At 28.0% G+C, this 25561-nt stretch overlaps 1 protein-coding gene and 1 long non-coding RNA gene across 5 annotated transcripts; both read left to right on the top strand.

Moving 5' to 3' along the window:
• The first annotated feature begins 7170 nt into the window (after positions 1-7170).
• On the top strand, positions 7171-10916 carry LOC129958585 (uncharacterized). 4 transcript variants are annotated; one of them, XR_008783245.1, is made up of 4 exons: positions 7171-7380; positions 9097-9325; positions 9957-10086; positions 10550-10916. It is a non-coding gene; the product is annotated as an uncharacterized LOC129958585 (long non-coding RNA). The 4 variants fall into 4 exon arrangements; XR_008783244.1 differs by having other exon boundaries at positions 10553-10916; XR_008783243.1 differs by lacking the exon at positions 9957-10086.
• A 6694-nt stretch (positions 10917-17610) lies between these two features.
• LOC129959360 (zinc finger protein 569-like) lies at positions 17611-24836 on the top strand. Its single transcript, XM_056072178.1, has 4 exons — positions 17611-18475; positions 20006-20162; positions 20746-20859; positions 24205-24836. The coding sequence occupies exons 1-4, from the start codon at positions 18005-18007 to the stop codon at positions 24834-24836; spliced, it is 1374 nt and encodes a 457-aa protein (XP_055928153.1). The 5' UTR covers positions 17611-18004.
• Positions 24837-25561: the final 725 nt, after the last annotated feature.

The raw sequence follows: 25561 nt of genomic DNA on the forward strand, positions 1-25561 counted from the left end.
TTTACAAATTCACATGAAAGAAAATCTTTATACCTGCGAAGTCTGTGGTAAAGCTTTTTCATTTAAAACTAATTTTAAAATACATTTACGAATTCATACGAAAGAAAAACCGTACACCTGCGAAGTCTGTTGCAAAGCTTATATGTGCGGTAGCGGTCTTCAAATGCATTTACGTACTCATACGAAATAGCAGCTTTATGTATGTGATGTATATATCAAATCCTTTTCGCACAGAAGTGGTTTAAAAAGACATTTACGTAATCATACGAAAGAAAATCAATAATGCAAAGTCTGAACAAAGTTTTTAATGATAATAGTAATCTTAAAACCTATTTACATGTTCATTCAACAAACAAAATTTTAATGCCCTGTAAGGCGTAGTAATGGTTTTAGTGTAACAATTTATATTGGACGCTCATGAAATTCATTCTAAAGGAAACCCTAGCATCGAATAATCGAAATTTGTAAATAAATAATCACCCAGACATTGAGAAATGTTAATGAACACATTTATACAAATAATCTATTGCCTGTAAAAGTTTGGAAAAAACATTCAACAGAATTTTCGGAAACATTTTATTTATCGTTATAATACTGATTTTTATAAAGTCCCCATCAATGATTTCTTCATAAGTGAAATTTGAAATATTGGATTAGTGGCATCAAACCCCATCAATGTGACATTTGTGAGAAGTTAATTAATGTATACTCATGTTAAGAAAAGACATTTTATTAAAATAATAAGTAAATCCTTCTTTAGTATCTATATGCGGAAAATTTTTAAATTAAGATTGAAATAAATTATGGTTTAATAAAAAATTACTAATAAATAATATGATGCATTTATGCATCATTTATTAGATTTCATTTCATGTGAACTCTGGAGGAAGTTAATACACTATGGAGTAGAGAAAAAGAAAGTGTAAAATGATGGATGAATATGGTTATAATTCAGAAAGTATACGTGCACAAGAAGATTACGATCATTCTGAAATAAAGACAATGAAAAGTTTTTAATTCGACGCAAGAAATCTCTGAAGTGAGTCTATTGTCTAAAACAGACAGGTAATCCTTTTTCATTTTATCAATACTTGTGTAATATAGACATAACGATTAACATACAGTGCGAGTCAAAAAAAAGTAAACACTAATTTTTCATGTGTGAAACAATATATAGCAAATATATTATTGACTTGTAACATAAATTAATATTGCATAGTTAAATAATTAATATTAAAATATTTAAATCGTTATAAATATTAAACAAATTGTAATTACAAGAAGAAATAAGCCGCTTAATCAAAAAATACACCCATTTTTGAGCGTTAAAAAAAAGTAAACACTGACAAGTCTTTCACTATAACGTTATCAATTTTGTAAGTGCCACCACTTTTTTTTTCACAGAATCTTAAACAAAAGTGAATTCTTGATGTACATTTCGCTCTTCTGTTAATTTCTGAAATTTTCTGGAACATTTTTAGAAAACTGGATATGGGGAAACAAACATCACTAGAAACGAGAAAAATAATAATAAATTTGAAGAAAAACGGAAAATCATTACGTGAAATAGGACAAATTGTCCAAAGGAATCATTGCACGGTCAAAAAAATCATTGACAAATATACGAAGTATAAGCAGATTAAGGATTTTGAAAGAACAGGAAGACCAAGAAGACTTACTGATGCAGAAGTTAGAACTGTAGTACGAGAGATAAAACAAAATCCAGCTGAAAGTGCTGTAAAGATAGCGCAAAATGTATCTCAGACATCAGGAAAATCAGTAAGCGCAAGTACTATAAGAAGAACTCTTAATGATCATGGGTTACATGGTAGGATACCGCGTAAAAAGCCATTCATATCGAAAACAAATCAAAATAAGCGCCTGAATTTTGCTAGGAAGTACGAAAAAAATGATTTAAATTTTTGGAATAATATTTTATTTAGTGATGAAAAAAAATTTGAAATTTTGGCCCCTAAAAAGCAGTCGAAAATATGGCGATCGAAGAACGAAGAATTTGATGATAAATGTACAGTTAAAACAATTAAACATGGGGGTGGCTCTATTATGGTCTGGGGATGTATGGCGGCAGCAGGGGTCGGAAATTTGGTATTTATCGAATCTACGATGGATAAAATAGGCTACTTAAATATTTTAAAAGAAAATGTTGGCCCCAGTGTTGAGAAATTAGGACTGTCACGAACTTGGATCTTCCAGCATGACAACGATCCAAAACACACATCTAAAATTGTAAAAGAATGGTTACTATATCGGACACCCAAGACTTTAGACCATCCTCCGCAGTCTCCAGACCTCAACCCCATTGAACATTTATGGGCATATTTAGATAAAAAAGTACGCCAAAGAACGGTTTCAAATAAAGAAGAATTGAAAAAAACTATCTTGGAAGAATGGCAGAAAATCCCGATCGAACTGACGAAAAAATTGGTAGCATCTATGCCTAGAAGGTTAAAAGCTGTAATAAAATCTAAAGGAAAGCAAACAAAGTATTAATTGCTAATTTTTTTCATTCTATTTTGCTATCAGAGTTATCTGTTTACTTTTTTTTGACTCAGAAAGTTGGCTAGACATTTGTTTAAATTGAGCTATTTCTTTTTGTATTTTGTTTTAGCTTAACATTTATAAGCTGTTAAATTCTAATTAAATGAACATTTAATTTTAAGTATTTGTTTTACATTATAAGTCAATAATGCATTTGAAATAAAGCATTTTATACATGAAAAGTTGGTGTTTACTTTCTTTTGACTTTCACTGTATATCTTTCCCATATACGTGTTGTTAAATGTTAATATGAATTTATTTATTCAAAATAATATGTAACGCAATATCTTACTGGAGACATTTTTGTCAGAGTATAACTTATTAAGTTAGATTGATGCGGACTGTGTTAACAGTATTTTTCTATCTTGAAGTTACAAAAAATTTACAGTCCGTACAGTAAAAATTAAGTAATATGAGAGGCACTAAAAGATGTAATTCATATGATGTATAACGCTTTCCCTAATTGCTTTTCTTTTTCACGATTTCAAGAATACTTCGTTAATTATCCCTATTTCTCTTATTTTCTTGACTAAAATCACAATAGCCTTTTGATTGTAAATAATAAAACTTTGATATCAGGCAAATTAATTTGAAATTTAGGTGAGAATATTTAGGTAAAAATATATATTCCTTAAATCGTATTCTGTTTGATTATTTCTTCAGATATTATCAATGTGAAATATTATGTTTCTGAATGTACTACAACAGTATTCTTTTTCAAACTATCGTCACGTGGATTTGAATTTTCAGTGGGATTAGCAGATTCCCGTGGATTTCATGGTAGCAATTTTGCGTGGATTAACAATTTCCTATACCAATAACTTCAGTTTCTAAATGGAATTCAGTGTTACCAGCTAGCATGTTTCATGTTGATATAAGACCCAACGCATCCATGTTTATTTTTTTTTTAAACTTCCATGTCTTAAACGTATTTTCCTAGAAGTCTGTCATATCTAGAGATAGGAATGGGATATGCTCCTTTCCAACCAAATCAAAATAATTAACCCTTAGCTCTTCGAAATGTAATTCGATGCATAATTCACTTAATTCAAGGACTTGTTTATTGTTCCAAATTATAGATATATATAATTATTTTCAGTTGAAATTCCCGAAAAATTATCTACGTCTTCTTACCATTCTATAGATATTTTTAACAATCAAAATTGAAAAATAGCTTCAAAATGAGGAACCGTCTTGAATGGCGCCAGAGAGGCAGTATTCCATTGGAAAGGGTTAATATTAGAATATTAATGCATTATATGCCTCAATGTAATAATACCCTGAAATATTTATCTTGTAAGGCCATTTTCATTTCAACTTGTATACTATTTTCATTTTAAGACAGTCATCAAAATCAAGTTTCTATATTAGGGGGATGTGCTAAGTCATAAATGATTTGAGCATGAAAAGTTATAATATTTTTTTTAATATTTATGCTGACAACCGTATTTCAGAAATCTGAAGTGGGAATAAATACTGAAACCTTTGAAAATTTGTTCATTTTTACAAGCAGTCTAAATGAGTAATTTTATAAGAGTTTTCTTTAACGTAAATGTCCATTTTGTTTTGTACAATTTTTATTTTCTTAGTGTCTATAATTCGATCAAAACCAGTAAGTTGATATTATCTTTCTCAACAGTTCATCCATCTATACCTTCTTCCTGAAATGCAGTCTTTCCTATAGAGAAACAACATTGGATCAAACATGGTTCGTTGTCTGAAGTAAACTGATCACAATGAGTTTATCACCAGTCTCTTGAGTCCGTAATTTCGTTCTGCATAATACCGAGAAATAAGTACTAGTCCAACAGATAAACTGGATATTCAGCAAAGTAACTTCAAGGAAAGGCCACAATTAACTCAGATTTTAAAGTTGTATTTCAATCTGCATTATTTGTACATATTTTTATCATTCCGAACTTTTAAATAAAATGTTTTTTAAGACTATATATTTACTTGCTTTATTTATTGGAGCACTAATATGTAAGATTAAATGTTACGTAGGTCATGTAGTAGTAATATGCAATATCGAGATTCAAATTTTCTGGGGAAGAAAATAATTAAATTACTTCCATTTTGCGAATATGCTATGGTAAATAAAGAACTTTCTGATTTTTCCGTTTTTTAATGACTGTTCAAACTGCTTAAAAGCTGTAATTAACTATTCTCATACAAATTATTTCATATCTTTTTATAATGACAAATTCTAAATAAAAATAAACATCCAAGGAAAATGACTATTTTTTTTCGAATATGCAAAATACTGGACCATATAATTTAAATTAATATTTTCAAACTACATTAATTTTTCATCAGTGAATGTTTACTATACCGTTTCTCTGATTGCCGATAGCTTATTTTTAACACTCAAGAAATTTATGTACGACTTGGTTTCTTAAGGAATTTTTCTCTAATATGAACGCATTACTATTTCACAAATTTTTAGGCGGGTTAATGAGATTCTTCTCTAGATTATAGAACTATTTGTTCTGTTTCAAGATATTTCAGGTATATAAAGAAGTTATATAAAAATCGTATTGCAGAGAATTTCATCTAACGTTCTAAGATTAATATTTCACTTTTCTTTTCAGTTAACTATAATTCATATTTCCAAATAAAAAAATTACAGAATCTTTCACTGATTTATTTCACGAAATCTTTAATGGAAATCGTCATATGGATAGATTCATTATTTAACTGAAATAAATTACTGATTACTTTGACCAAAATATATTAAAATACGGTAATGCTATAGAGACTATACAAGTTAAAATCATTTGGATTTTACTAATTAAGATTTAAAAACACTCGAGCTAATAGAGATGTGTGGGAGAATACATATTTCCTTCTTAATTAAAATAAAAAAATTTACTGAAAATAACATTTTAAAATATTTAAAGAAACGGATTTATATGTGTTAAAAAAGTTAAAAGTAATATTTTTTTTCCAAAAGGTTAAGAATGTTTTAAGTAATTCAAAGCAGAAATATTAATTGCGTAAGGCACAGATAGAATACATTTTTTAAAAAAAATTGGAATTTTAGCCACATTTAAAACGCATTCTAATCTTTCATTTAAATGTTGTTGACTTCTTTTTTTTCTCTGAAACCTCAAGTGATTTGACAGTATTTTGTTTTCCTTTACTATGCCTCAAGCTTTTTAATTTGTTTCGCTCTGTACATTTTTCATAAAGAAATTAATTCGTTTATGTAATTAAGAAAGACTCTCTTTTAAAACTAAATTTGTATTTATTAATTTATAAATGTAAGTTTTTCTTTTGGAATTCATTCTAAAAAAAAGTGTGTGTTATTTGTGGAAGCCATCACTATTATTTGAACACCATACAAAAACCATTATATCAGATAAGCCGAATTTCTTTCAAATTACAACTGCATTCTAAATATTTATATAATACGAAATAGTGAAAAAATCATCTTTTATTAACATTGCTAATTTTTAAGAATAAAATTCTAGTTTCTGCATAATTCAAATGTATAGCATTATATCTTCTGCTTGAAATTAGAAATGTTAATATTTTATTAATTTTTTATTATATTTTTATAATTATCTTAACTGTTTAATTTAATTGATTTTTTTATCGAATACGAATATCGTAATATAAAACTGAAAAAAAAAATGTGAGGTGTTGATACTAATCCACTTCTCAAATTGAGATTTTAATATCTATTCTTATAAATTTTAGCTCTGAATGAATATCCAACAAATTTTCACTTATGATTACTCTGTGCTTTCATTTCTTATAATATTACTTGATTTTTGAGAAAAAAAAGTATTTTGAATATTTAAATCGATAGTTTGTACTAATAAAATATTATTTAAAACTTCCTTTTGGATATTTTCAGACCATTAATATAATTCATAATTTTTTATTGCACTCATTATGAAGTGTACTTGTAATTCTAAATTTATTTCTAGGAATACACTGTCAGTTAATAGCCAAATTTTTAGATACGAAAACTACTAAATATTTTTACGGCATCAATAAAAAAAAGCACAATTTCAGACCTATAGTGTAAGATGAAGTGAGAGCAAATTCAATTACAATGTTCTATTTTATCTTGATATAAGTGCATATGTCTAATAAACATGTTTACAGCTCGAAATTATTAAGCTTGCACCATTTCTTCACCCCAAAAATAAGAAATTCGGACATCTTAGACAAGAACGTTAAAAAACAGTTGATTAAGAGAGCCCCTTCATACAAAGATGAGGCAAAATTTTCTAAGAGCATTGAAGGTTCGAACCCCTCATTTGGAATGTATTTCGCGCAATGTGATTACATGTTAAAGACAGGTGGTAGAACTATTTAGCGTCCATTTCGTTAAGAAGCTATTTATTTTTCGATCAGATTGCAGTCGGATAACAGGCATTATTACGGGGAATATATTACCAAAAACGATACCTAAGGACATTATGTTATCAACATACGAAACAATCTTTTCAATCCATCTACACTTCTTTACCTGCCTGCCTGACAGAATTAATAATGGCAATGAAAACATTTTATAAAGAAGATTTTTCAGCGTTTTCCCACGTCATGATGTCATACATTATCTTTGGTTTAAAAGTGTAGATTTTCAGCTGGCGTGTATACAAGATTTTAAAAAGGTTCATTTTAATTCAGGTAAAGCATTTTTACATCGAAAAACTAAAGCTTATAAACTTTTATAATCTTAAGAATTTTAAAGATTCCAACTTTTATGAAGCGTATTTTATTCCAGAAAGAGACATAATTACAACTGTATAATAAGGCTTATTGTGTTTCGAGTCGAACAAATGAAAGATTTTATTCAAGCCATTGGTAAGTTTTAATGACTGAAAACCAAATTGATAATTTCCATGTGTAATTTTTCATCATGAAATGTGGAAAAAGATTAAAATAGCTTTCTTTTTCTCACTTCAATGAAAACAGTTATTTTTAAAGGAATCTTAAATGAGAAATTTTATTTACTATTCGCTCATCTGTTCATTAATCGGGAAAATCAAATTTACAGGTTAAAAATTTAATATGGAAGAAAACCTAAACTGTGAACTCTTTCAATCGAAAGGGAATGTACATGAATGTAAAATTTGTGGTAAAAAATGGAGCACTAAATCCAATTTAAAAAAACATTTAAGTATTCATACAGATGGGATTTGTGGAAAAGCATTCAAACAAAAATGTAATTTGAAAACGCATTCGCTCACTCATACAAGAGACAAATCTTATACTTGCGATGTATGTGGTAAATGTTTCATCCAGAAATGTAAATAACAAAATCATTTGCGCACTCATACTAAAGAAAAGCCTTATTCCTGTGACTTCTGCTGCAAAACCTTTTCGGACAGAGACAGTTATAAAAGACATCTAAGAATTCACACGAAAGAAAAACCTTATGTCTGTGATGTCTGTAACAAAAGGTTTTCTGAGAACAGATCTTTTAAAAGCCATTTACGGACACATACTAAAGAAAAACCTTATGTATGTGATGTCTGTAGTAAAGCGTTTTCGGAGAGAAGTAATCTCAAACGACATTTACGTATTCATACAAAAGAAAAACTCCATACCTGCGAAGTTTGTGCCAAATAGTTATCGTGCATTTCTTTAAAAAGACATTTAAGTACTCAAACAAATGGAAGTCTATAATTCTGCAAAGTTTGCTTTAATTTTTTTTTAATAATAGCAATCTTTGAACCCATTTACATGTTCATTGAATAACAAATTATTAATGCCGTATAACAAGTAGAACGATTTGAATGCAACAATGCATTATGGACACACATGGAATTAATTTAAAAGAAAAAGATTCCATCAAATAGAAATCTAAAAATAAGTAATTACCCAAAATGAAGCTTAATGTTAATGAACTAATAGATGGGGAATATCTTTTATGAACTCAATGATAGTAATTATTTTTTTCTTGAAAAATTATTCAAAAGAATTTAAGAAAATAAACATTTATTGTGATTTTATGAATCGTTATGAAGTCTGCTGTAATGAATTCTTCATAAGGGACATATGAATTATCAGCTTTCTTGCATGAAATTCCGTGAGTATGTCATTTGTGACATGTTAATTAATGTATACTTATGTTAAAAAAAAGCTATTTCATTATAGTGATAAGTAACTGTTGATTTGTTACCTGTATGCTAAACATTTCTTTACATAATTTAAGATAGAAATAAGTTATTATTTAACAGAAAAACGGTTTTAATAAGTAGTATGATACATTAAGACATTTATGACCTTTTACATTAAAGCCTTTTTTAGCAATGCTGTTTGTAGTTTTAATGTAATAACTCTTACAAATCTGTTAACTGACAACTAGTTTTTAGTATTTAATAAAGAACTTATATTCAAGCATTATTTCAGTTTTTATGTCTTTCGAAAATAGTTGTGTTATTGGACTAATGATAGAAAAAACGCTTTCAACGCATTACTATATGCCAAAAACCTTAAAAATTAATGGAAAAATTCGATGTTACTCACATTCTTATTTCATTTTAAATCAAATTGGATGTTTAATTATTCTTTTAGAATATCGAGGTATGTCCTAATCTTCATGGTATTGCGGTATATTTGCAAAACGAAATCAAGTCGCTAAAGTAAGTCAGAAGATATTAGAATACAGAAACCAAAAAGTGTAAAGTAATGGATGAATATAACCCTGCTCAAAAACAATCGGGGTATTCTGAAGTAAGGATTGTGTAGAGTTTCCAATTCGACACTGGAAATTGACGAAGCGATTCGATTGCATAGAAAAGAGGTAAAGCTTTATAATTTTATTTGTACTCATGAAATCGATTTAAATATTTTTAGAATATTCTAATCTTTTTTATTAACATGAATTAATTTTATATTAAAAATTCATGCAATATTATACTGGAAACACGCTAGATAAAAATATATATATCCAGTTTGGTGTGACAATAGTATTTTTCCCTCTGATTGATGTTATTTGATATTTACTTTAAGTTCAACTGATTTTTTCGAAGAATAAGAGACCGTAACAGTTCAAATGTATAAGATGTACCACAAATTCAAGTACTACTACTCATTTCAGTGGTATCAAGAAACTTATCTTATTAACTTATTAACTATCCTAACTTTATAAATTTAATTTTTTTAGGCTGAATTCATTTAAATCATTTTGTATAAAATTATTAGTAACTGATATAATTGTAAACTAACTCTGAAATTTTAGCTCATAATATTAAATAAAAAGTGTATATTCTTCTTAAATTCATGTTCAGTTATTTTTAGATTGAATTTTGAGAAATTATAAATGTGAAATATTTTGTTTCTGAATCCATGACAATAGAATCCGGTCTCAAACCCTCGTCACATTTATTAGAATTTTACAGCAATTTCCTAATACCAATAATTTCTGTTTCTAGATGGAGTTATTGTTATCTATTAGCATTTGTAATTTTCATATAAGAAACAATAATTGTATGTATTTTCATCACATTGCTGACATGAACTCCTTCTCTCAGATGAATCATATAGTTAGAGATATCTAAGGAGGTATGTTCTTTCAAAACCAAATATAAATATAAATCCTTAAAATTATTTATTTTGTGCCTCACTGAGGTGATTGCTCGGTTAGGTAAAATTACTTCGTTGACCATTTTGATTTGCTTCAGTTGGTGGTATAAAGATGTGAAATTATTTGTATATCAGATAAAAAGTCTTTTGCGTTTTAATACATTCCTCAAAAATGAGTTTTTATACAATAAAGACAACCTAACTCGTAAATAATCTAATCAAGGAAAATTATTGAATCCGGATATTTAAAAAAATTAAGCATCATATTTTTTAAATTCTGAGAAGATGAATAAAAACCGAAAAATTCAAAAATTTGTTTCAAAACACTCAAAATTAATAATTTATAAGGATACTTTTTCATCTCTGTTTTGGAATTTTTTTTTTTTTGAATTGTATAGTGTATATTTCGAACCATTCATATAGCTTATTTTCTCGTTCTTAGCAGTTGATCCTTCTACAGATTCTTCCTGAAGAGCAGTTCTTTTTAACGGAAAATATCATTGAATCGAACATCGTTCTTTTTCTTGGAGATTTCTGTGTTACCGTGAGGTTTCCCTAGAATCGAAATTTCATTTCTCTCTAAATAATCAAGAGAAATAAGACATAATATTCCACGTAACCTGGAACTTCAGCAAAATGATTTGCAGAAAAGACCTCTATGACTTCATATTTTATCGTTGTCTTTGATTGTGAATAATTCATAGTTATCTTAATAAATGTCCACTTTTAAATAAAATGTTTTATTTTTAATTATATAATTTACCTTTTTCATTTATTTGAGCACTGATATGTTTCGACTATATTTGAAGCACGACCTATATTTATTTTTGTGCAAAATTTGGATTCATTATTTCTGCAAAAGGAAAAAAAAATGTTATTTCTAACTTTTGAAGATTCGATAATAAATATTCTTACTAAGGTGTTGCTTCTGTTTACTTTTATTGGTGATTATTCAAATTACTGAAAAGCTGTCATTTGCTTTTAGCATATATAATACTTCTGATTTTTAATGACACATCCTGATTTCTATTCAATCTTGAAAAAACATGGTTATTGTTTTTCGAATTTGAGACATACTTTCACAAATAATTTAAGATAATATCTTGTAAAGTAGTTTATTTTTTCATAACTGAATTCTTATAATATCGAACTTGCAGATTTGAGATGGCTTATTTCATGGACATAATGAGATTTATGTTGTCGTTGTTTCTTATGGCGCTTGCCATGGACAAGCCAGCTGTTCGAAGACAGCCGATTAAACCCGAGGGAGAGTGCCTCTTGTTTCTGTAGCAGCGCCATCTAGGAAGAGAACGACTTAGCTACTCATACGTCACAATCCTTTTTACGGGGTGGACTTCATTCACTCATCCACAGATCGTAATTTAGACCTGAATCAGAGAATGATCACCAATGATCCAGTGTCCCCAGTGTTATTACTTTCGACATGGAGGACTTTATGACCACGAATGATTTATGAGATTTATAAATGATAAAATTGTATTTTGTAATGCGTACCCAGTTTCATTTGCAATAATATTATTCAAATGAATCCATTCATTACATTCGTGTTTGGTCGCACTGGCCTGGTGGTAAGATCTCGGTTTCTTAACCAGAGAGTTTCAAGTTCGTGACTCGATTTCACCGAAGAACCGTTGTGTAAGGGGGTATGTTGCACGTTAAATGCGTCATCACCAAACGTCCTTTCGCTGGTGTGGTGTGGTGTGGTGTGGTGTGGAGAGTAGGGTGCAAGTTCAGGTGTCGTCCTCATCATCTCATAGTGGTTCAAAATTATGAGATGTCCCAAAACAGCCCTAGTGTTGCTTTAAACGGTACGTTAACTGCAATATTTGTTTTCAAATTTTCTTGTTACGAATAAAATAAAATCCATGAATAACTTTTGCCTGCGAAGGCTGAATACGCTTATTATTCTAAAATTTAATCTAGAGTAATTTGTATTTTTATATCTTCGTTATTGTTTCAAGCGTATTTTCTGGGATACATTTACGTATATTGAAGTTATTTCGATGCACTATATGAATCAATGTTTTTCCATAATCTTCTAATAAAAGAAATAGCAGTTATGAAAATGCATTCTATGCATTTATCTCTTCTCGTCAGCCAATTTGATTATAACTTGATGCAAGCTTAAAAATCCGATATCAAGATCGCATCCTGTGTTTCATTTACTTGTTATCGGTTCTCCTTGAATTTACTTTTTTCTATACCTAGAAGACTCATAGAAATAAGATGAAACACTTATAGGCAGAGGTATACAGTATTTGCGAAATGATCATTTTGTGCGGTGCGGAAGTTTAGAAGTTTCAGCTCACATGTTATCCGCCTTGGTACCAGAAATATGTTTTTGGAAATAGGGAAAATTTAAACTTGCAAGATCGTTAAAGTCTCGGTTTGAAATTTTTAACGATTACAATACTTTCTTTTTATAATTTATTCTGGAAAATAAAAAGGAGTATATAGAACCCAATTATTTTTTTTATATTTTAAGGAATTCTATCGAAATAGATTTTAATATTTATGTTAATTCATTTGAAATATACCTTAATAATACATTGAATATTTTTCGATTTTATTGCAAAATTACATGCAATTTTGAATAACACTAAGAATTATCAGTCATTAGTGAGTAAATAATAAGCTACCCTGTGTTATGAATACTACGCTTAAATATTTTATTATCAATCATTCTTATTCAGTGTGTAATTTTATTTAATACGGATAAATGAAAAGAGTGGTTTATAATATGCAACTTTGCAAAGAGCATGCTGTCTAGAATTACGGATACTGCTCTCTCTTTCTTTTCAACATTTCAAGATTTCTCCTTCATAATTCAAGTACATCTATCGAATTGCATAGCTCTGCTAATGGGAATGCCAATGCATCATATTTAACTAACGTTATTCTATAGTTTTAGTGGTCTTAAGTGATCAGAAGGTGTCTTACAACTGAGTAGTAGTCTACTATAGACATAAAATATTGAATTTAAATTCTCATATTTGAGGACTGTTGAAAATTTTTTTGTAACAAGTATTATTTACTCTCTTTAAGAGAATTTCTGATTTCAGATTCAATTTTCATTATTAAATTAAAAATGTCATAAAATCTATTTTTTTTAAGATAATATGGTCAATGGAAGCAATTGCGTCCGTTTTCCTATTTTTCTCAAAATTTTTTTTCTTTGCTCTATGTCAACGAAGTAGGAAAGAATTGACGCAAAATCAGTTCCTTTATTTTTGTAGAAAGAATTCAATCAGTTCAATTTGAAAGGGTTAGAATATAAATGAAACTTTTTTAAAAAAAGCGTCGAATATTTCGATATTCAAAGTTTCATTAGTCGGTTAGTTTTAAATATAAAATAGTATCAATTTGTATTTTAAAACATTAGAAAATCGAGAATACTCTAATAAATATGATAAACTAATTTTTAGAAAGAAAAATCTAGACTTCGCACAAAATTTTTATCTTTGTAAAATATAAATTAGTCAAACAACATGAAATAAATTTTTTACATCGCTAAATATTTTTTCAATAGGAATTATCTGTGTAAATCTTGAAGTTATGGAAATTACTTTATGATTTACACACAGTCTTAAAGTCAGGAATCCACACTTAGAGTGGGCATCCTAATTGTGGTTTCGCCAAATTTCCTGAATTGATTAGACGCAAAAGCATAAAGGGTAGTATGAAACATTGATATATAATGATGATGGGGTTTAAACAACTAGTTTAACGGATTCTTTACCGAAAACGTTTACTCAGGGACTTCATGCAACAAACATAAGAAAATTTTTTTCTCCTAAATCTATACTTCTGCACCTGCAAATCAGAAATGCCAATGGCTGTTAAAATTTTGAGGACAAAAGATGATATTTTCTGATTTTTCTAAGGTCATGACATCATTCATAATTTTAGGCAGAGAAGTTTTAACTACAGCAGACAAGTTTTGCAAGTGTTTAAGCAGTTTCATTTCAGGTAATGCTTTTTTTAACTCAAAAATTAATATTATGAACTTTTAAAAAAGCCGCACGAAAATGTTTAGAAAGAAATTTAATGAATTGAAATCTTAATTGGAATATTGAAAGAGACTCGATTATTTCTGTATAACAAGGCTTATTATGCTCGGATATGAAGAAAAGAATATTTTGGTTTAAGCTAAACTCTAATATGTTATTATTCAGAGAATTCATATTTAAAGGTTAAGAATTTGATATGGATGGAAAATTAAATTATTCTCAGGTTCAATCGAGAGAGAAAATATATGAATGCAAAATATGCGGGAATATCCATTTTTTAACGACTGTTCAAACTGCTAAAAATATCTCATTGGTTTTTCGCAAACAAGTTATTTCATATGATTTCATAAGGACAAATTCTAAATGAAAATGACTAGTGTTTCTGGAATCCGAGTAACACTGTACAAAATATTTAAATTAGCATTTTCAAAGTACATTAATTTCTCATCAGTGCATCTTTAGTATATCGCTTTTTTCAATAACCGACAGATTATTTTTAATTTCTCTGTGGAAAATTTCTACGGATGGTCATCACGATATGGCGTATAAAAACCTTGCTGTTGGAAATGTATTTCGGAAAACGGTTGTGCAGATGATTACATAAAAGAGAGAAGGATCCTTACATATTTTCTTCTTTTACGTCGCATTATTTGCATTTTTCTCTCCATTTCAAAATATGACAAGATTATTTAGGATATATAAAGTCTCATAGAAGTACATAATTTTTAACATGAAGTCTTATTTTTATAAAAAAAATATTCAAAATTATATCCGGAAAAATGTAAATTGTTAATCAAAATAAATCGACTTTGAAATGAAGTATATCATAAATATTTACAAATATAAATACGGAACAAAATAACTGTCGTCATTACAAAAATCCATGTTAAAATAAATTCATATTAAAATTGGTAAAAGAATTTTTCTTGTATTCGACCTAAATACGCAATCTAATGGAGATTAATTATTATGACCTAGAGATATTTTCTTTTTCCTTATACAGGGTTCCTCTTGCCATTAGACCGATTTCAGCTCCGAAATGAAATCATTTCAGGTTCGGATTCAAAATCCACTGGGTTTGGGACCTGTTATGTTGGAATTTGATGTGAAAAGTCAAACCTTTTCATGCTGGTGCAATTCGGATTCTCTAGTAGTGTCATCTTCTCTGCCCTGACTCATTTTCTGGTCATTCCATAATTTCTGATCATAATTCAAAATTAGAAAATATCATTTCAGCAGTCATTACTTAACTAAAATATTGGCATAATCAAATTATGGTAATTATGCAATTTTTAGAAAGCACCTTGCCACATTTTTTATGAAAGTGAAGAATACTACTTCATAATGATAAAAATATAAATGCGGTTGACGTGAAGCTGACATAAATTCAAAACTGTATAGATAGTTGCATTCACTAAATACAAAGAAAAGACAAATTAACAATTTCATTTAAAAATATAGGATAACTTTATGATCTTATATAAAATACTGCTTGCTGCGTTACCAAATACTGACCACAAAGTCTATTCATTTGGAATAATGGTCGGACAGTATACCTATTATACAAAAATTGGAAAAAAATTCTCCACGGTTTTCCAAGTATTTTTCTATCATTATAGATTTCTTCAGTGTTTATCACAAAACCAAATTACTTAAGAAAACGTGGAAGGATAGTTAATGTATGCGCATTATTAAAGTAACTTTTTCAAGCGTTGTGTCGGTGTTCCAAGAGTATCATATCATGGGAGATTCGTTAAGAATACAAAACAACATTGCAAAGAAAGCATTATCTCTGCACAAACATATTACAAAAATATATACCTTAAAGTTAATTTTTGAAACCTTTATAATCTTGAAACGAGCGCAAATTTAATTTATTAATATAAATTATTTAACTTGCAAATTTAAAAATTAAAGGACGTACACTATAATATATATATATATATATATATATATATATATATATATATATATATATATTTGAATTTAGCGAATAAAATAAGAATATCAAAACACTTATATGTTTTCGTATTGCTTTAAAAAACTAATTTTAAACAAATTATTTTGAAAGTGTACAATGCATTCTATTTATAAAAACTATAGAACAATTTAATAAAATTAAAAAATAAATTATTTGGAGATTTTGTTTATTATAAATTTAGTAAAATGTCTCAATGCTTTTCCGAAAGCAAGTATAATAGCTATAAAATTTGAGAGAAATACATATGAATATATGTATATATACATACACACATGTGTGTCTATATCTGTGCATGTGTCTCTGTGTATGTGAAATAATAAGATAAAAACATTTCGATAAATATCATAAAATAATTTAATTGCAAACGATATTATTAATTGTTTTTCTCTGCAACCACCGTTAAACATCACAAATGTTGACTGTTACTTCCATTTCCTGCACATTGATGCTAATTTCAAAAATTCCCTTTCAGCTGGAAAAAATGTCTATTAAGAAGTTAATAGACAATAAGTCAATTCTAATCATGATTCTGCATTTTTTAATAAATATATACTTAAAACAAAAATAAAATGTTTGAAATGAAACAATTAATTATATTTTAAGTTGGATATGCCATTAAATGAGCTACTGGAAAAGTTTGTTACCTAAAGTTTTGCATACTATCGATCCTTTCAATCACATTTAGTAAAATATTCTTCCATTCCTATAATTAAAGTAAATCGATCCGCTTTTTTGCAAAAGAACCTCACCGAGTTACGATTATTTGAATTCCATTACAAAACAGTCAACACCACTTCAAGCAAAAACTACCAAATAATTAACACATGATACTCCAAACCGATATTAATAAGTTCTAAATTCGTTTAAATTAGTGATATCCAAACGTTTATTTCTCAGTTAATTTTAAATGTTAAGGAGTAATAATTGTAATTTCTAAAAATTTAAACAGTGGAGTATATTCTGTTAAATTTCATAAAAAAGAATCATAGACTACGTGCAAAATTTTTAATAGATTCAGCGGAACACGTATTAAATTAAGTACTATGAAACACAATTATTTACGCAATTAAAACATTTTTAACAAGAAATCTATGCCTATCTCTGACGGTTTTAAAAATCAGCTATGTACTCTGAATTAGAATGGAAACCTTAATTGTGGTTTCTTAAATTTCCTAAGTTGATTAATTCTGAAAACAAAAAGGGGAAATTGAAATTTTGATACATAATGATGCTCGCAGTGAATAACAAGTTTGACGGTCCATTTACCAAAAATGATACCTAAGGACACTAAATAATCAACATACGAAACATTTTTTTAATCCATCTATGCTTCTCTACATGCTTGCCAGAATTATTAATGGCAATGACAACATTTTGCAGAGAATATGTTTTCTGATTTTTCCCAAGTCATGATGTCATACATTATCTTTGAGAGAGAAGTGTATATTAACCGCAGGTGAGTTTTCAAGATATTTAAAGTTTGATTTTAATTCAGGTAAAGAATTTATTTATCGAAAACTAAAGCTTATGAACTTTTATAATCTTAAGAATTGAAAAGATTGTAACTTTTATGAATGCCGAATTATTTTTAAGAAAGGGATATAATTACAACCGAATAATATAATTTATTGTGTTTGGAGTCGAACAAATGAAAGATTATATTAACGCCCTTGGTAAGTTTTAAAGATTGAAAACCAGAATATCAAATTCCAAGTACGAAATCCCTTCCTGAAATGTGAAAAACTAGTAAAATAGTGAAGATTTCAGTTTTTTACTTCCATGAAAGTTTATAATTTTTTAGATAATTTTGAATGAGAGATTAATTTACTATACTATTATCAGTTGATTTTTTAGGGAATTCATACTTAAAGGTTAGAAATTTAATATGGAAGAAAAATTAAAAAATTCTCTGGTTCAATCCAAAGGAAAAGTACATGAATGTCCAATATGCGGGAAAAAATGCAATACCAAAAGCAATTTAATCCAACATTTAATTATTCATACACAAATGAAACCGTTTGTATGCGAGATATGTGATAAAGCATTTAATATGAAAAGTGGATTAAATTCGCACTTGCTCATCCATAAAAACGAAAAATCTCATGCTTGTGAAGAATGTGGTCAATCTTTCAAAAGAAAATATCATTTAAAAAATCATTTGCGCACTCATACATATGAAAAACCTTACATTTGTGATGTCTGCAGCAAAGCATTTTCGACTAGTAGCGGTGTTAAAACACATCTAAGAATTCATACGAAAGAAAAACCTTATGTATCTGATATATGTGGCAAATCTTTTACGCAGAGAAGCAATTTAAAAACACATCTAAGAATTCATACGAAAGAAAACCCTTATGTATGTGATATATGTGGCAAATCTTTTACGCAGAGAATCAATTTAAAAACACATTTACATATTCATACAAAAGAGAAACCTTACACCTGCGAAGTCTGTGGCAGAGCGTTTTCACAGAGAAGTTCTTTAAAAAGACATTCAAACACTCATAGCAATGAAAATCCCTAATCCAGCAACGTCTATTTTGAAGCGTTTTATGATAATTGTGATTTTAAAATCCATTTATATATTCATTCAACTGGAAAATTTTAATCCCCAGAACTAGTATTAATAATTTTAGTGTAACAATACATTATGGTAACTTACGGAACTTCTTCTAAAGAAAAATTCACAAAAAATAAAAGGAATTCTCTTAAAAGAAAAACCTTGCATCGAACATTAGATTTCCGAGCAAGTATTCCTTTTTTACGTTTTTTGGGAATAGTTTTCTTATTGGAATCCAGATAGAAAAACTACTTTCAGCACATTATTATATGCAGAAAATCATAAAAATTATTGGGAAAACTCTGTGTTACTCACTATCTTATTTCATTATAATTCAAATTGGATGTTTGATTATTCATTCAGAATACTGATGTGTGTCCTAATCTTCATGATATTAGTTTATATTTGCAAAACGGAATCTGGCCTCTAAAGTATCATCTTGGAATAGAGAAACCAGAAAGTGTAAAATGATGGATGAATGTAACCCTTCTCGAGAAGAAATGGGGCCTTTTGAAGTCAAGACTGTGTAAATTTTCTAATTCGATGCTTGAAATTCCTGCAATGATTCGGTTCTATAAAAACACAGGTAAATGCTCTTTCATTTTATTTGTTCTCATGAAATTGATTAACATATTTTCACACATTGAAAATTTTGTATATTTACATTAATTAATTTTGTATTAAAATGTTTGCCCAATTTTATAATAGAAACATGCCAGAAAAAAATCATTTATCTATGTTGATTTGAAATTGGTATTTTTCTCTCTAATTGATGTTATTTGATTTTTATATCTAGTACCAATAATTTTTGCGAAGCATATGAGACCATAACAGATCGATTGCATAAGATCTACAACATGTTCAAGAGCTGCTTCTCAGTTCAAGGATTTCAAGGAATACTTCATTAACAATCCGAACTTTATAGTTTTAACCCTTTGTACTCGGAAAAGTAATTTGATACATAATTATTAGCCTATTAAAAGGGCTTGTTTATCGCTCCAAAAATAAATATATATATATAAATAATTGTTTTAAGTTGAATTTTTCGAAAAATTAATCTTCGTCTTTTTACCATTCGTTCGATATTTTTAAATTCAAAATTGAATAATAAATAGTTAAAGTGACAAAATAATGCAACGTCTTGAATGGTGCCTAGGAAACGCCATTCGAATGCAAAGGGTTGTTTTTTTAAGCTGAATTCATTGAAACCTTTTTCAATAAAATTATTTAAAATTAATATAATTGCAAATTAAATTTAATTTTTATCTAATAATATTTATGTAAAAATTATATACTGTTCCTGAATACATGTTATGTTATTTTTAGATTATTTTTCAAGAAATTAGAAGTGTGCAATATTTTGCTTCTATATCTGTGGCAGGAGTATCCTTTTTCAAATCCTCCTCTCATGGATTGAAATTTTCCAGCAGTTTCCTAATACAAATAATTTTAGTTTCTAACTGGATTTCATTTTTATCTACTAGTATGTATCATGTTCATATAAGAGTCAACACTTCGATGCTTAAACGGGTTCTTATGAATGACTGTTATATTTAGTCATATCAGTGTGGATATGCTCCTTTACAACCGATTTTGCATATTAGCCTTTGAATATTGATGCATTATGTGCCAAAATGTATTAATTCTCGGTTGAATTAAAATTATTTTCTAGACCATTTCAATTTCAGCTCACGTCTAATACAATATATATATATATATATATATATATATATATATATATATATATATATATATATATATATATATATATATATATATATTCAACAAAATCATTTTTTTATATTAGGAGGACGAGTTAGCTCATAAATGATTTTAGGAACAAAAATTTAAATGTTTGTAATATTCGTTCTAACTGCCTTATTTCAGAAATTTCAATTGAGTATCAATACTGACATTTTAGAAAAATTGTTTATTTGAACAGATATTCTAAATAAGGATATGCTGCAACTTAAAAACGTACAACGTTTTTTTTAAATAAAATTTTAATTTTTTTAACGCCAATCATTCAAACAAAATAACTACACTTATATTTTTCCTCTCAACAGTTCATCCTTCTGACATCTTCCTGAAGTCCAATTTTTCTGACGAAGAAGCAACATTGCATCCAATATTGTTCGTTGTCTGGAGTAATCTCTGTAACAGTGAGTTTCTCTCCGCAAGTAGGCAATTTCATTCTGCATAATCCCGAGAAATAAAGGGTTGTCAATCACATAAACTCGATATCCAAAAAAACCGACTTCAAGGAAATGCCACCATTACGTCAGATTTTACTGGTTTTTATTTTAAATCTTCCTTATTGATACATATTTTTATCAATTTCCATTTTTAAATAAAATATTTTGAAGTCTATGGTTTATGTGTTTTTTTTATTAAAAAATTGATATTTTTCGATTATACTATACGCTCGATAGTTATTAATAATATGCTATATCAGAATTCTAATGTTCAGGGTAAGAAAAAGTAAAAAGCATGCCAATTTTGTGAAGATGCGGAAGTAATTAAACTTAGTAAGGTGTTCCTTTTTTTGTTATTGATGACTAATCGAATTGCTGAAAAACTGGCATTAGTTATTCATATACCAATTAATTTCTGTAATTTTTTTAATGACAAATTATGATTTGTTTTCATTCTAAACAGAAAATGTTTTGCAATGTTAATGTAATTATGAATTTATTAAAGAAAAGTGTTGAACCATATATATTTCAATATTCAAGCTTTTTTTGCAATGTCTGTAAGAGTCACTATTTCAGATATGCAGAAAATTTCAAAAGAATAATTTAACAGCACCAATTTAGAAGCATCTCAAATGAGTTTAAAAATGGTCGAATTATTTTTTATTCGTGAATGCTTTTCATTCATATATTCAAATATATTTTTTAGATTAAATATATTTGATACGTACATTTATTTTAAATCTTGAAACTCCTGGAGTCACGAAGTTATAAATTTCCGCTTCATTATATAGAATTATTAAAGCGACTAAGAACAGAAAAAAAGAAGAAAATAAAATTAAAAGATTCAACATCCGAAATTGTTTTTAATTCATCTAAACATTTACAGTTCGGGCCTAGAATTATTCAATAATAAAGTAAACAATCAGTAACTCGTACATTGAATTTCATTTTGATTGGCTCATTTTTGTGCGGATCTGTGACATCACAACTTAAGACTAAATGATCACGACAGTTCAACTTGAAATATCTATATCAAAATATTAAACAGAAAAAAGATAGGACATAATTATGGTATTTAAAGAAATTCTAAAGAAAAAACCCTGCAATTATAGAATTTTTTTTTCCTTTAATCGAAAATTATTGCTCCAACACTTTTCTAATTCTACATTTTTTTTTCATTCGTAGATTGCTATCGTTATCAATCTTTTATTTTTAAATATTCATAATTGATTTTTCAGGAACATCTATAAAATGATGCATGCTCTTTCCAATCTAAATGTGATAATCAGATTGAAATTCAAATAAAAAGAATAAATCATGAAATCTTATTTTTTAATTTTTCTATGGATGGTTTATAATATATTTTACAAAATATTTCTTATATGGTATATAAGAAATATTTTGTTGGAAATGTGTTTGGGAAAATGCCCAGTACAAGATTATAAAAAAGAGATATAATCTCTTAATCTCAGCAAATTATTCTATGTAGGAAATGTAAAGAAAAGAAGGATCCTTGCATATTTTTATCTTTTATGTCATAATATTTTTTCTCTCCATTTAAAACTATGACAGGAATTATTTTAGAACAAGGAAGATCTCATTGAAGACCATAATCATTAATCTCAATATTTCGTTTCCTAAAAAAATAATTAGAGGTGAAAATGAAAATTGTTAATCAAAATCTATCGACTTTGGCATGACTGATTGTCATAAATATTTAAAAATATGAATAAGCAACAAAATAGCGGACGTTCATAAAAAAATTCATGCGAACTATAAAATCATACTAAAATTGCTAATAGTATATTTCATATATTCGACCTAAATATTTTATAATATTGAATGAGCAATTGTATATATTAAAAATTATTTCGTGTTTCCCGAAAATGTTTCTGAAGTTTTAGAATATATATATATATATATATATATATATATATATATATATATATATATATATATATATATATATATATATATATATATATATATATAATTAAGGCTTGGATTTATAAGTTTATATATATCAGTGTCTTTTAAGAAAAATAGGGATTTCACACTCAAAAAAGCATTTTTTATAACAGAGTCTTTTTTTACCTACTCTCATGCTAACAATGTCATACACCGCCATCTCGTAAATTCTTATGGTACTTGTTTGTTGCCATATGATGATAACTTACTTATACCTCACAATTTTGTGAGACGGTACTATATGGTATTATACGAATACGTTGAGCTCTCATCCTGTAATAACAATGCAGTTATTATGTTAATAAAAAATAAAATAAAATCAATCACCAATAAAAAAAGCACGATTTCTGACCTATAGTGTAAGAGGAAGTGAGAGCAAATTCAAATAAAATGTTCTATTTTACCTTGATATAAGTGCACATGTCTAATAAACGTGCTTGCAGCTAAAAAATTATTAAGCTGGCGCCCATTTCTTCACCTCAAAAATAAGAAATTCGGTCATCTTAGAACGTTAAAAAACAGTAGAATCAGATAGCCCCTTTACAGAAAGCTGAGGCAAAGTTGCCTAACAGCATTGAAGGTTCGAACCCCTCATTTGGAATGTATTTCGCGCAATGTGATTACATGTTAAAGACAAGTGGTAGAACTATTAACGTCCATTTCGTTAAGAAGCTATTTATTTTTCGATCCGATTGCAGTCGGATAAGAGGCATTATTAAGTGGAAGATATTACCAAAAACGATACCTAAGGACATTATGTAATCAAAATACGAAGCAATCTTTTCAATCCATCTATGCTTCTCTACCTGCCCGCCTGCCAGAATTAATAATGGCAATGAAAACATTTTATAAAAATGATTTTTCAGCGTTTTCCCACGTTATGATGTCAGACATTATCTTTGGTTGAGAAGTGTAGATTAAAAGCCGGAGAGTATACAAGATTTGAAAAAAGTTCATTTTATTTCATGTAAAGCGTTTTTTCATCGAAAAACTTATGCCTATAAACTTTTATTATCTTAAGAATTTAAAAGATTCCAACTTTTATGAAGCGCAATTTATTCGAGAAAGAGACATAATTACAACTGTATAATAAGGCTTATTGTGTTCGGATTGGAACAAATGAAAGATTTTATTCAAGCCATTGGTAAGTTTTAATGACTGAAAAACAAATTGATAATTTCCCTTTGTAATTTTTCATTATGAAATGTGGAAAAAGATTAAAATAGCTTTACTTTTCTCACTTCAATGAAAACTGTTATTTTTAAAGGAATCTTAAATGAGAAATTTAATTTGCTATTTATTCGCTTCTCTGTTCATTAATCGGGGAATTCAAATTTAAAGGTTAAAAATTTAATATGGAAGAAAACCTAAACTGTGAACTCTTTCGATCGAAAGAGAATGTACATGCATGTAAAATTTGTGGTAAAAAATGCAGCACTAAATCCAACTTAAGCAAACATTTAATTATTCATACAGATGAGAAAAAGAATGTATGCGATATTTGTGAAAAAGCATTCAAACAAAAATGTACTTTGAAAACCCATTTGCTCACTCATACAAGAGAAAAATCTTATACTTGTGATGTATGTGGTAAATGCTTCATCGAAAAATGTAAATTACAAAATCATTTGCGCACTCATACTAAAGAAAAGCCTTATTCCTGTGATTTCTGTTGCAAAGACTTTTCGAACAGAGACAATTATAAAAGACATCTAAGAATTCATACGAAAGAAAAACCTTATGTTTGTGATGTGTGTCGCAAAAGGTTTACTCAGAACACATCTTTGATCAGCCATTTACGTACACATACTAAAGAAAAACCTTATGTATGTGATGTCTGTAGTAAAGAGTTTTCGGAAAGAAGTAAGCTCAAACGGCATTTACGCATTCATACAAAAGAAAAACCTTACACCTGCGAAGTCTGTGGCAGAGCGTTTTCACAGAGAAGTTCTTTAAAAAGACATTCAAACACTCATAGCAATGAAAATCCCTAATCCAGCAACGTCTATTTTGAAGCGTTTTATGATAATTGTAATTTTAAAATCCATTTATATATTCATTCAACTGGAAAATTTTAATCCCCAGAACTAGTATTAACAATTTTAGTGTAACAATACATTATGGTCCCTTACGGAACTTCTTCTAAAGAAAAATTAACAAAAAATAAAAGGAATTCTCTTAAAAGAAAAACCTTGCATCGAACATTAGATTTCCGAGCAAGTATTCCTTTTTTACGTTTTTTGGGAATAGTTTTCTTATTGGAATCCAGATAGAAAAACTACTTTCAGCACATTATTATATGCAGAAAATAATAAAAATTATTGGGAAAACTCTGTGTTACTCACTTTCTTATTTCATTATAATTCAAATTGGATGTTTGATTATTCATTCAGAATACTGATGTGTGTCCTAATCATCATAACATTAGTTTATATTTGCAAAACGGAATCTGACCTCTAAAGTATCATCTTGGAATAGACAAACCAGAAAGTGTAAAATGATGGATGAATGTAACCCTTCTCGAGAAGAAATGGGGCCTTTTGAAGTCAAGACTGTGTAAATTTTCTAATTCGATGCTTGAAATTCCTGCAATGATTCGGTTGTATAAAAACACAGGTAAATGCTCTTTCATTTTATTTGTACTCTAAAATCGATCAACATATTTTCTACACATTGTAAATTTTGTATATTTACATTAATTAATTTTGTATTAAACGAT

Source organism: Argiope bruennichi, chromosome X1 (genome assembly GCF_947563725.1).
Source record: "Argiope bruennichi chromosome X1, qqArgBrue1.1, whole genome shotgun sequence".
In the NCBI taxonomy this organism is placed as follows: Eukaryota; Metazoa; Arthropoda; class Arachnida; order Araneae; family Araneidae; genus Argiope; species Argiope bruennichi.